The following is an 11,687-nucleotide window of genomic DNA, read 5'->3' on the forward strand; positions in this document are numbered from 1 at the left end:
GAACCCTGAATATTGCAGATTGCCTGGAGCACAGTGTAGAATTAAAAACAAGCAGTTCATCACGTTTCAACACAATGATCGACTGATACTGCTTTGTGGTCAGTTCATAACAGCAGTTCATGAACTTTGAAAAGTGGTAAGTATGTGTCAATAACCACAGTTAAGAAAGAGAGTGGTCAGTTTTCTCTCACAAAACGGTGAAGTTCTGTACCACACAAGCTGGGACCACATCTGACCCGTGTGTAGGACACATGGAAGATAAAGGCATTAAATGATAGAAAGGTAACTAGCTAAACAAATGGGTTTTTTTTTTTTTATTACACCCAGTTTTATGTTTTGGTTCAAACAATTCTGTCTAATAATCGTGGAGTTCCTGCCAAAACCAGTCAATCAGGCGATTGATATCCAAAGAAAGACAAGAGATTGCAAGCGACTATTGCATTAAATCTGGTTGAGACATGTCTAAACCAAGTCTTAACCTGTCAGTTTATCAGAAAAACTACACTGAAGGAAGCTGTAGTGAATCTGAAGGATACTTGCAGAACATCCTTCTGTCCTTCAGGAGGAGATTGCATTACAGCTGCTGATGAGGAACCTCAGTGATTATAAATGCCTGCAGGTTTGACTCTGACTGACGGACGCAGGAGTTCAAACAAAAGAAAATAGTGAAGAAGAAAGTGGCAGCTTTGTCTTCGCAAACATGACCATCTTTGGTGCAGCTGTGATCCTGGTCCTCGCCTCAACCTGGCTTCAGCAGAGCTCCGCTGTTTCACTCAGTGTGGTGAGTAGAAATCTCTTAAGCGTTTACTTTTTGTTTTTGACAGATCGTTGCCTGATTCTGTTTCCTCTGGTGTCATTTCAAGGTGGTCCCAGTGAAGACTGTGGGTGAAGTGAGCAGCATGGTCCCAGTGAACAGTGTGATCCCAGTCTACGCTGTGGTGCCTGTGGACTCTGTTGAAGCAAAGAACAGTGTGGGAGCTGTGGAGAGTGTGGGTCAGGTGAACAGTGTGGTTCCACTGAGCAGTGTGAGTCAAGAGAACAGTGTGAGTCAGGTGAACAGTGTGGTTCCACTGAGCAGTGTGGGTCAAGAGAACAGTGTGGGTCAGGTGAACAGTGTGGTTCCAGCTTACAGTGTGAGTCAAGAGAACAGTGTGGCTCAGGTGAACAGTGTGGTTCCACTGAGCAGCGTGGATCAAGAGAACAGTGTGAGTCAGGTGAACAGTGTGGGTCAGGAGAACTCTGTTGTTGCAGTGAAATCTGTTGAAACTGTGGACAGCGTTGAGAATGACCACTCCAGCAATGAGATGCCGCTCAACTTGTGGCAGGTTTGTTCTGACAAAATGATGATGTTTGATGTCAAGAAATGTGACAACTTCTTTTCTCTCCTGCACAGACGCTCTACCAGAGCAAGCAACAACGCAAAGGGTGTTTTTATTGTTGCAACTGTTGCGGCATGACACTGTGTGGAATCTGCTGCAGGAATTAATGCAGCTGCACTTACCAGCACCTCTTTCCCAACTATTGTCTTCAATCATAAATCAGACAAGAATCAAGAAAATAATATCAGCATTTAACTGGTGATTTCAATGCACTGAATGATCTGAATTGTAATTTTCACTGAAATAAAAAGCTTGCGTATCCTGTGAAATGTCAGTATTTGAAACAGCTTCAAGGTGATTTTTCATCATCACACTCATCTTCACACCATTCACACCCATCATCCATCATGTTAGCCAGGTTGGCCTTCTCATGGTTTCCCAAAAAAAATAAAAATATTGACCCACCATCAAGCACATACCATCTTCCCCATCTATGCGGCTCCTTCTGGGAGACTACCTAGGGAGCCCAAGTCTCCGTCCCTTCTGGTCGTTCCATGGGACCTAAGATCGGGAAAAAAATGAATGGACGTCTACAGGGGTTGGACAGAATAATGGAAACACCTTAAAGCTAAAAAAGCTTTGAGGTGTATCCATTATTTTGTCCAACCCCTGTATAATTTACTCATATCAGTTGGCAGTTTCTTCAGTAGACACCTGGATCATGATTAGTTTCCTATATCGATTCAATTCTGGATGTGATATTGAGTGTGTAGTCACTGTGTTATACAACTAAGTGATGCCCAGGTGTCGCTGGCTGTCACTGGCTGTGTTTCCATGAAAACACCACCATTCACACATCAACGCATCCTGGCAACAGTACTTTCAGTCAAATGTTTATGTTGCTGCATGACATAGTGTGGTTTGTTTTCATCACCTGAACGGGGCATTTGAAGACTTCTAATAAATCTGAGTCAGGCTTAAATCTTTTCAAACAAGAGTTGTGGTGGTTTCTGTTTTCTTGATGGCCCATGGAGAATCGGTTGGTAAAGTCAATGAGTTATATTTGTTTTTGCCACAGACGGCTTCTAGTCGGAGTTTATATACCTTGTCAAATGGGTTCTGAGGTTTGTAGTATTTCAGAAATAAGTGAGCAGCTCCTTCCAGCTCTTTGTCTTGACTTGGTTTCGAAATGGTTCACCAGTGCAGACTTCTAAGCTAAACTTCACCTGGACATAACTGTGCTTGATTTCATCCTCGATGAATCAATATCAAAAATATTTCATGATTCTAATTTGATTAAATCGATTTAAAAATGATGGTATTAAAAAAATTACCTCGGTATTTACATCCTCAACATATTTCTGTATCTGCTGAAATAATGACACCAATAGCTGAAGATAGACACTTTTTTGTAGCCCAAAAGAAATGGTCTCTTTCAACCTAAAACATATCACAATTTCCACTTTGGTTTGCCAGAACTTACTGCCATAGACTCTAAACACTGGTACATGGTACAGTCACTTTAATTTCACAAACAAAAAAAGCATGTTGTAAAAAAAAACTATTCTTAAAAAGAAAAAAAAATAAAAAATGAGGCGGCGCATGTCATGGAACAATTCTCACAAGGATTAAAATGAATGGTCCATCAGATATCAAAATACATTTGAGAGGAATTTATGACAGAGTAACTTGTATTAGGAATGAATAAAAATGGGTTGCATCATTTAGCCTGGCACCCTGCTGACTGAGCACTGAAAACAAAGAAAGAAAGAGAGTAAGTGAGAAGAGAATGGTGTATGATATAAGTTTTCTGAACATCTGTGGATTCTGTCTGACTAGGGTGAACCCTCCCAGCGTAGATTGCCTGTAACATTATTCATTTTGTTTGGAACTTTATTTGTCCCAGAGGGCCAATTTCAAAAATATAGAGCAGTGGCTACAGTTAGGTCGATTTGCAAACAAGCAGTTCATGAATTCTGATACCAACAGGTTTCAGCACAATGATTGACTAATCTTCTGCACCTCATGAACTTCAGAAACTTGCCACTATGTGTCAATAACCACAGTTAAGAAAGAGAGTGTCCTCTCACAAAAAGGTGAAGCTCTGTACCACACAAGCCGGGACCACATCTGACCTGTGTGTAGAATACATGGAAGACAAATGCATTTATACTTTAGCACACTAGGTATCGTGTTTTTGGTGGAATCCATACTGAGCGCCTGAAACAATGCACATATGACATTAAAGTCAATGATATAAAGACAGTGGTTCTGACAAATTAAATCTCCATTTACCTTTTGTTGCAACCTGAAATCAGTTGATCAAAAAGACACTTAAGGAACCTGAACTGAATCTGAAGTTGTACAATGTAACTTGCAACTGAAACTTGCAGAACATCCTTCTGTCCTTCAGGAGGAGATTGCATTACAGCTGCTGATGAGGAACCTCAGTGATTATAAATGCCTGCAGGTTTGACACTGACTGACGGACGCAGGAGTTCAAACAAAGGAAAATAGTGAAGAAGAAAGTGGCAGCTTTGTCTTCGCAAACATGACCATCTTTGGTGCAGCTGTGATCCTGGTCCTCGCCTCAACCTGGCTTCAGCAGAGCTCTGCTGTTTCAATCGGTGTGGTGAGTAGAAATCTCTCAAGCGTTTACTTTTTGTTTTTAACAGATCGTTGCCTGATTGTGTTTCCTCTTGTGTCATTTCAAGGTGGTCCCAGTCAAGACTGTGGGTGAAGTGAGCAGCATGGTCCCAGTGAACAGTGTGATCCCAGTCTACGCTGTGGTGCCTGTGGACTCTGTTGAAGCAAAGAACAGTGTGGGTCAGGTGAACAGTGTGGTTCCACTGAGCAGTGTGAGTCAGGTGAACAGTGTGGGTCAAGAGAACAGTGTGAGTCAGGTGAACAGTGTGGTTCCACTGAGAAGTGTGAGTCCGGTGAACAGTGTGGTTCCACTGAGAAGTGTGAGTCCGGTGAACAGTGTGGTTCCACTGAGAAGTGTGAGTCAGGTGAACAGTGTGGTTCCACTGAGAAGTGTGAGTCCGGTGAACAGTGTGGTTCCACTGAGAAGTGTGAGTCCGGTGAACAGTGTGGTTCCACTGAGAAGTGTGAGTCAGGTGAACAGTGTGGGTCAAGAGAACAGTGTGAGTCAGGTGAACAGTGTGGTTCCACTGAGCAGTGTGAGTCAGGTGAACAGTGTGGTTCCACTGAGCAGTGTGAGTCAAGTGAACAGTGTGGGTCAGGAGAACAGTGTGGCTCAGGTGAACAGTGAGGTTCCAGCTTACAGTGTGAGTCAAGAGAACAGTGTGGCTCAGGTGAACAGTGTGGTTCCACTGGACAGTGTGGGCCAGGAGAACGCTGTCGTTGCATTGAAATCTGTTGAAGCTGTGGACAGCGTCCAGAACTCCAGTGATGAGATCTCCGTCGACATGTGGCAGGTTTGTTCTGACAAAATGATAACGTTGGATGTAAAAAAAAAATGTTGAGTTTGGTCTTTTCTCTCCCACGCAGATGCCTTACCAGAACCGTCCACGTAGAGTGAAGTGTCGTGTTTGTTGTGGGAGGTCATCGTGTGGAGTGTGCTGCCGTACTTGAAGCGGCTGCCCTCACCAGCACTTCTCTCCATGCTGTCGCTGTCCATCATTTGATTATGGTGAATTAAAACAGACAGGAATCACGAAAAATATCTCCATTTAACTGATGATTGAAATTCACTGAATGATCTGTAGAACAATTATGTATTCTTCCTCTAAATTTAAATTTTGACTGAAATAAAAAGCTTGAGTTTGCTCTGGATTGTCATTATTTTATAATACTAGAAAATACATACAATAATAAAATACTATATATATATATATATATATATATATATATATATATATATATATATATATATATATATATATATATATATATATATATATATATATATATATATATATATATATATATATATATATATATATATACACACACACACACAACCATGTCATACTCACAGTCATAAGACATGGAGCATCCAGTCTGAATTATATTGGCCAACTGATTCTATTTGCTCAATACTGGCATAAATATGTTCTATCTGTCGCCATTGCTGTCATAATTCTAGTCTATTTATATCCTCGCCAGATCTCTATAACTGTTGTGATAACTGTGCAGACACGTATAGCTGAAAATACACTGTTTTATGTTCCCAAAACTTCACACCAGTTCTGGTTCCAGGTGCTTTAACCTGTCCAGTTGGAAGTTTGTCACCAAACTTTCGACTTCCAAACAAAGACCATAAGCGTGAATTGCAGTTGTGAGATGAGAATTATTTAGTCAGTTTCCACTCACTAAAAGGTGAAGCTCTGTTCCACACAAGCAGACTTGAGTGAAGGGCATGTGGATAGTCAACAGGGTCGCAAGAAGCATGTGGAAATACCAAGGCGCAAAATAACTGCCCATGAACTGAGAAAAGCTGCCAAGATGCCACTTGCCACCAGTTTTGCCATATTTCAGAGCTGCAATATCACTGGAGTACCCAAAAGCACGAGGTGTGCAATACTCAGAGACATGGCCAAGGTAAGAAAGGCTGAGAAACCACCACCACTGAACAAGACACACAAGCTGAAACGTCCAGACTGGGCCAAGAAATATCTCAAGACTGATTTTTCTAAGGTTTTATGGACTGATGAAACGAGAGTGAGTCTTGATGGGCCAGATAGATGGGGTCGTGGCTGGATCAGTAAAGGGCTCCAGAGAGCTCCGGTCCGACTCAGACGCCAGCAAGGTGGAGGTGGGGTGCTGGTATGGGCTGGTATCATCAAAGATGTGCTTGTGGGGCCTTTTCGGGTTGAGGATGGAGTCAAGCTGAACTCCCAGTCCTACTGCCAGTTTCTGGAAGACACTTTCTTCAAGCAGTGGTACAGGAAGAAGTCAAAGAAAAACATGATTTTCATGCAGGACAATGCTCCATCACATACATCCAAGTACTCCACAGCATGGCTGGCAAGAAAAGGCCTAAAAGAAGAAACAGTAATGACATGGCTTCCTTCTTCACCTGATCTGAACCCCATATAGAACCTGTGGTCCCTCATCAAATGTGAGATACACAAGGAAGGAAAACAGCACACCTCTCTGAACAGTGTCTGGGAGGCTGTGGTTGCTGCTGCACGCAATGTTGATCGTGAACAGGTCAGGAAACACTGACACAATCCATGGATAAAAGAAGAAAGGCGGCTATATTGGTCACCAATTTGTTTCTGAATGTCAGAAATGTATATTTGTGAATGTTAAGCTGTTTCATTGGTTTCCCTGGTGAAAATAAATAATTGAAATGGGTGCATCTTTGTTTTTTGTTAGGATGCCTAATAATTATACACAGTAACAGTCACCTGCACACACAGATATCCTCCTCAAATAGCTAAAACTAAAAAAGCCCCACTCCAACTCTAACTAACTATTCAGCTTTGATATTAATGAGTCTTTTGGGTAAGTTCAGTAATAAAATGAATCCTCAAAAATACAACTTGCCTAATAATTCTGCACTGCCTGTATGAGTGACTAAAAAAAAATACTTATTTGACATTGAAATAAAGAAACTGGCTGAGAAAAATCAAATCTTTTATTTTATTTTTTGTCAGCACTTTATTCCAAAACACTTTCCTAGTTAATGGGCTCCCCACTGACCATGGCAATAAATTGGATTCTGATTCTGATTCTGATTCTGATTCTGATTCTGATTAATAAATATGTATCTTTTTTCTGCTACCTGAATTCAGTCGATCGGTTGATCAGGTTTTGGTTAGCCTGAAACAATGTATAAATGGCATTAAAATCATCCCTATAAAGACAGTGTCTCTGACAAATCTATATCAAATATCTCTTTGCATTTTGTTGCAACCTGAAATCAGTTCACTTAAGGAACCTGAACTGAATCTGAAGTGAATCTGAAGTTGTACAATGTAACTTGCAACTGAAACTTGCATCATCCTTCTGTCCTTCAGGAGATTGCATTACAGGAACCTCAGTGATTATAAATGCCAGCAGGTTTGACACTGACTGACGGACGGACAGAGGAAAAGAGGCCGCTGATTTTAAACAAAGGAAAATAGTGAAGAAGAAAGTGGCAGCTTTGTCTTCGCAAACATGACCATCTTTGGTGCAGCTGTGATCCTGGTCCTCGCCTCAACCTGGCTTCAGCAGAGCTCTGCTGTTTCACTCAGTGTGGTGAGTGGAAATCACTTCACTGTTCACTTTTTGTTTTGACAGATTGTTGCCTGATTGTGTTTCCTCTTGTGTCATTTCAAGGTGGTCCCAGTGAAGACTGTGGGCGAAGTGAGCAGCATGGTCCCAGTGAACAGTGTGATCCCAGTGGACTCTGGTGTTGGAGCTGAAGACAGTGTGGGTCAAGAGAACAGGGTGGTTGCACTGAAATCTGTTCAAGGGTTGGACAGCGTTCAGAACTACGGTGCCAGCGATGAGACGTCCCTCAACACGTGGCAGGTTTGCGCCAACAAAATGACGGTGTTGGATGTGAAGAAAATGTCAACAGTTTGCTCTTTTCTCTCCCTCACAGATGCCCTACCAGAGCATGCAGCGTCGCAGAGCGTGTCGTGTCTGCTGCAACTGTTGTGGAAGTTTATCCTGTGTATATTGTTGCAAATGAATCAGCATTTCAGTCCAAGCTATCGTTGTCTTTCATTTGATTGTATGGAACGATAAATCATGAAATATATCATCATTTCATTGGTGACTGCAATGCACTGAGTGATCTGTGGAAATGTTCTAGGCTTTTTTGTTGACTGAAATAAAATGCTTGTTTATCTTTTGGGACGAATTAAGATTAAAACAATGGATAAACCCCTCTGACTCATAGATCTTGAAATTGACAAATCAGCTGATTCAACACGACTGATAACACAATGAAAACAAGACGATAAAGTCACATGTATTTATCACATTATTGGAAACTGAGGAGGCTGATAATAAATGCACTATGGTGTTTATTCAGTGTGTTTGAGAGCTGTGACCAGACAAAGACAGAACAATTTTCTTCATACACTTTTCTGGACTTTCAGAGTTCACACCATCTAGACCTGATCCAGGTGCCACAGGAGCAAATGAAGAAGTTCCTGTGGGAAAGAATGACTAAAGTTAGGTTCAAAACTCACTTGCACTAAAATACTTCCAAAGAACAAACCGGGTGTAGTTTCTGACGGAACATAGGTTCAGACGAGTGCGTGACATTTTCAGTCACCTGCCCAGTTTCTACCATCTGTTTAAATAAAGTCCATCAGAGCAGCACATGGGAAACTATCACTGACAATCTCACCTGAATGAGTGGAACAGCAGAGATCTGCTGAAGGCAGATGACGGCGAGAACGACAGCAACAAGAATACTGAAGGTCTTCATGTTTATCCGGATGGATTTCCCTGCGATTCTTGCATTGAATGTCTAAAGGCTTGATCACTTATATACCCAGAAAAGGAGGCGTCTTCAGAGCCGGATGACACTTCTCGCCATTTATTTGTCCTATTAAAACAGCCTGGTGCTCAAAACCTGTGTGATTATTTTGCTGTTAAATAAAGATAGGAAACTAGTTTTCTCACTCTCAACTAAAATCTCACCCTTGCGTGTCTCAGGCTCCGCCCAGAACCATGACCCTGTTGGCACATGATTCCTTCCGTTGGTAGCCCAAAGGCTGATCGATTATTTAAAGTGGGGAAACAAACAAGACAAATACACACCAGTGTGTGGACATGATCATTTTTCATGAGCCTTTGATACCAGTGAAGCCAGCAGGTATATTAGGCGCTCAACCATGTCAAAGGCTATGTACACTACTGAAACATTGTGATTCCAGTGTAGAAGTGTTACCACTAACCAACGCCTGCAGCTGAATGGGCGCCGCAGGCACCTGATATCAATTGGATTTTCATATTGAGTTGAAATACGAGATAGCAGACAACTATTTAAACCATTCTGCTTAGATGGCATTCTCAACATTGTGTACGGATCTGGACATAGACAAGAGCGAGGGGGGAGAAAACAAAGCACATAGCAGAACAGAACTGACTCACTCAGAATTTAGATTAATAACAAAAGGATGTTTTTTTTTATATACTTTTATTGTTGAGGAGAAAAGAGAAGAAGACAGTTGACTCCTCAGGACTTACACCATATGGGCTTGAAGGAGCCCCTGCTGAAGCGACAAGCAGGCTGCGACAAAGAGGGACAAACTTTGGAAAAGGTGGTTCAGTAAAAGGCAAATTGCAGTCTGTAGTTCCATAAAACACACTTTCTTTGGGGTCTTGGCTTTCTTCCTACGATGAAAGATGCGTTGGTCATTCTTCATTATCAGCTCCACTTCCTTGCATGAATAGAATCAATCAGAGCAGCACAAGTGGAATTATGATCAAACATTTTGGATATATATCCGTCAGTCTAACAGATGATCTCACCTCAGAAAGTAGAACAGCTGAGGTCTGTTGATGGCAGATGAAGGTGAGGACAGCGGTGACAGCAACAAGAATAATAAATGTCTTCATGTTTGGCTGATGGAGTTTTTCTGTGATTCTGGTGTCTGACGTCTTCAGACGTGTTCAGCTTTATATCTGGAGAAGGATCACCTGCGGGACTGTCCTCAGTTTGACATCATGAGGTCTTCCGTTAACAGCTCAGGGCAGTTCAGCTAGAAACTCTGCCAAAAAGGGAAATGAACCCAGCACAAATATACACAAATGATGAGATGAATATGCAGATGTGATCAGATGAGTCTTCGATTAATTATTTTATGAGTGAATTTTTAAATGAAATGCTGGGTTAGAGTGTGTCTTATCTGCAGGAAAATTGGCTGCCATGATGATAACATAAGACCTATTACGACACAGCTAGCTGAATGTTTTACAGTGACTGTGATAAAGAGAAGCGAACAGCACATCTGGAATTCCCCAACACCAGGTGAACACTGGGGTGCTGGGAAACTGCTCCTGCTGAAGTAACCGAATCTCAATGAGGATAAAAATACCAGCAGATTCTCTGAGTCCAGGCATCAGACAGAATCATCCAGAGCTGGAATCAAACCTTCAACCACTGGAAGATGAAGCCCTTCAGTGTAGCAGTTTTTGTGGCCATGATGGTGCTTATTTTGTGCGTTCATCGCAGCACTGCTGATCAATTCAGTGAGGTAAGACTGAATATTTTATTTTATTTATTATTACTTTCCCTCAAAGGTGGAAGAAGAACAGGAGATGATGATGGAGAGTCCTGCAGAGGAACAAGAGCAAATGGCCCTGCACCTCTGAGAGGTTTGTTCATCCATGTGTTGTTTTTGTCAACTTTCTTTTCTTCCATTCAAGAAGTAAAAAACAATACTGTGCTCCTGGTGTGTGTGGCATCTGCTGCAGGAAAAGAAGAGGCTGAAGGTGCTCAAGAAATTGTATCAACTTATGTGATGAAACATGCAATAAAATTATTTATAAGTGAAGGGATTGGGTTTTGTATTCTGTATCATCTGATGTCAAACTAAAACAAATAACACAGAAAACATATCTGCTGTGTTTTCTGTTATCAAATAACAAGTTATACAACCTGGTAATAATATTATGATACAAAGACAAACGGTGCACGGTGCACGGTGCACGTGCGGTGCACATACTTGAGCAGCAAGAAAAATACACCCGACAGTCCAGTGATGCCAGGTCAGCAAAACAGGGCAGAAATACAGAACATCTCCCCTTCAGTCAGAGTGGAGTTTTCAAGAATGTTTTCTTGAAGCTCTGTGATGATTTCATGATAACAGCATTAAAAGCGATATAAAACAGGAGAAAATCGTCTTGAATAATCAGGTACCAATGTACGACCAGTCGCGTGATCCAACGTCATCATCAGGGTTTGCATACTGCAGAAGCTGTTCTGCCACTTCCACCAGACACATTATGCACCTACACTGGTAGTGGCACACACCCAGGATGAATTCATTATTCCAAAACGCTTGAAATGACAGTTATTTATCAGCATGCATGAAACAGTCATATCCGCAAAACAGACTAAGAAAACACCATTGAGACAAATGTCCCACAGGAGGCTACATCCTTTTATTGAATCCCTCACCACATATTGTTACAATAAAGCTTGGAATTTCAGGCAGAATCAGCAGAATTAATAAAACTGTGAAAGCAGAACAGCAACCACAATGAAGATCAAATATGCACAAATCACTGGTTAACTTGAGTGGATGTGATCAGATGAGTCCTTGATTCATTCATTTCATTAATTACTAAACAGGGGTTAGAGTGGGTCTCATCCTCAGAAAAATAAAATAAATCAATCAAAAACCTGCATTATGTCAACATGAACACCAAATATAGCCACCTGAAACA

The 11,687-nt window shown here is 41.5% G+C and overlaps 2 protein-coding genes and 1 long non-coding RNA gene across 3 annotated transcripts; 2 read left to right on the forward strand and 1 right to left on the reverse strand.

Moving 5' to 3' along the window:
• The first annotated feature begins 625 nt into the window (after positions 1–625).
• LOC128768581 (uncharacterized) lies at positions 626–1,646 on the forward strand. The gene is made up of 3 exons (XM_053881542.1): positions 626–781; positions 864–1,325; positions 1,394–1,646. The coding sequence occupies exons 1-3, from the start codon at positions 701–703 to the stop codon at positions 1,484–1,486; spliced, it is 636 nt and encodes a 211-aa protein (XP_053737517.1). The 5' UTR covers positions 626–700; the 3' UTR covers positions 1,487–1,646.
• A 2,144-nt stretch (positions 1,647–3,790) lies between these two features.
• LOC128768498 (uncharacterized) lies at positions 3,791–5,106 on the forward strand. Its single transcript, XM_053881416.1, has 3 exons — positions 3,791–3,951; positions 4,034–4,759; positions 4,833–5,106. The coding sequence occupies exons 1-3, from the start codon at positions 3,871–3,873 to the stop codon at positions 4,914–4,916; spliced, it is 891 nt and encodes a 296-aa protein (XP_053737391.1). The 5' UTR covers positions 3,791–3,870; the 3' UTR covers positions 4,917–5,106.
• Positions 5,107–8,295: 3,189 nt separating this feature from the next.
• LOC128768735 (uncharacterized) lies at positions 8,296–8,897 on the reverse strand. Its single transcript, XR_008416270.1, has 3 exons — positions 8,638–8,897; positions 8,506–8,580; positions 8,296–8,437 (listed from the first exon to the last, which is right to left on the reverse strand). It is a non-coding gene; the product is annotated as an uncharacterized LOC128768735 (long non-coding RNA).
• Positions 8,898–11,687: the final 2,790 nt, after the last annotated feature.

This window comes from Synchiropus splendidus, chromosome 12, assembly GCF_027744825.2.
Source record: "Synchiropus splendidus isolate RoL2022-P1 chromosome 12, RoL_Sspl_1.0, whole genome shotgun sequence".
NCBI classification, from domain to species: domain Eukaryota; kingdom Metazoa; phylum Chordata; class Actinopteri; order Syngnathiformes; family Callionymidae; genus Synchiropus; species Synchiropus splendidus.

What these genes read in the sequence shown, in the direction of transcription:
- LOC128768581 (XM_053881542.1), top strand. Translation starts at nt 701, where the DNA reads ATGACCATCTTTGGTGCAGCTGTGATCCTGGTCCTCGCCTCAACCTGG. An exon ending in CCGCTGTTTCACTCAGTGTG is followed by an intron (nt 782 to 863) that starts GTGAGTAGAAAT and finishes TGTCATTTCAAG; the next exon opens with GTGGTCCCAGTGAAGACTGT. An exon ending in TGCCGCTCAACTTGTGGCAG is followed by an intron (nt 1,326 to 1,393) that starts GTTTGTTCTGAC and finishes TCTCCTGCACAG; the next exon opens with ACGCTCTACCAGAGCAAGCA.
- LOC128768498 (XM_053881416.1), top strand. Translation starts at nt 3,871, where the DNA reads ATGACCATCTTTGGTGCAGCTGTGATCCTGGTCCTCGCCTCAACCTGG. An exon ending in CTGCTGTTTCAATCGGTGTG is followed by an intron (nt 3,952 to 4,033) that starts GTGAGTAGAAAT and finishes TGTCATTTCAAG; the next exon opens with GTGGTCCCAGTCAAGACTGT. An exon ending in TCTCCGTCGACATGTGGCAG is followed by an intron (nt 4,760 to 4,832) that starts GTTTGTTCTGAC and finishes TCTCCCACGCAG; the next exon opens with ATGCCTTACCAGAACCGTCC.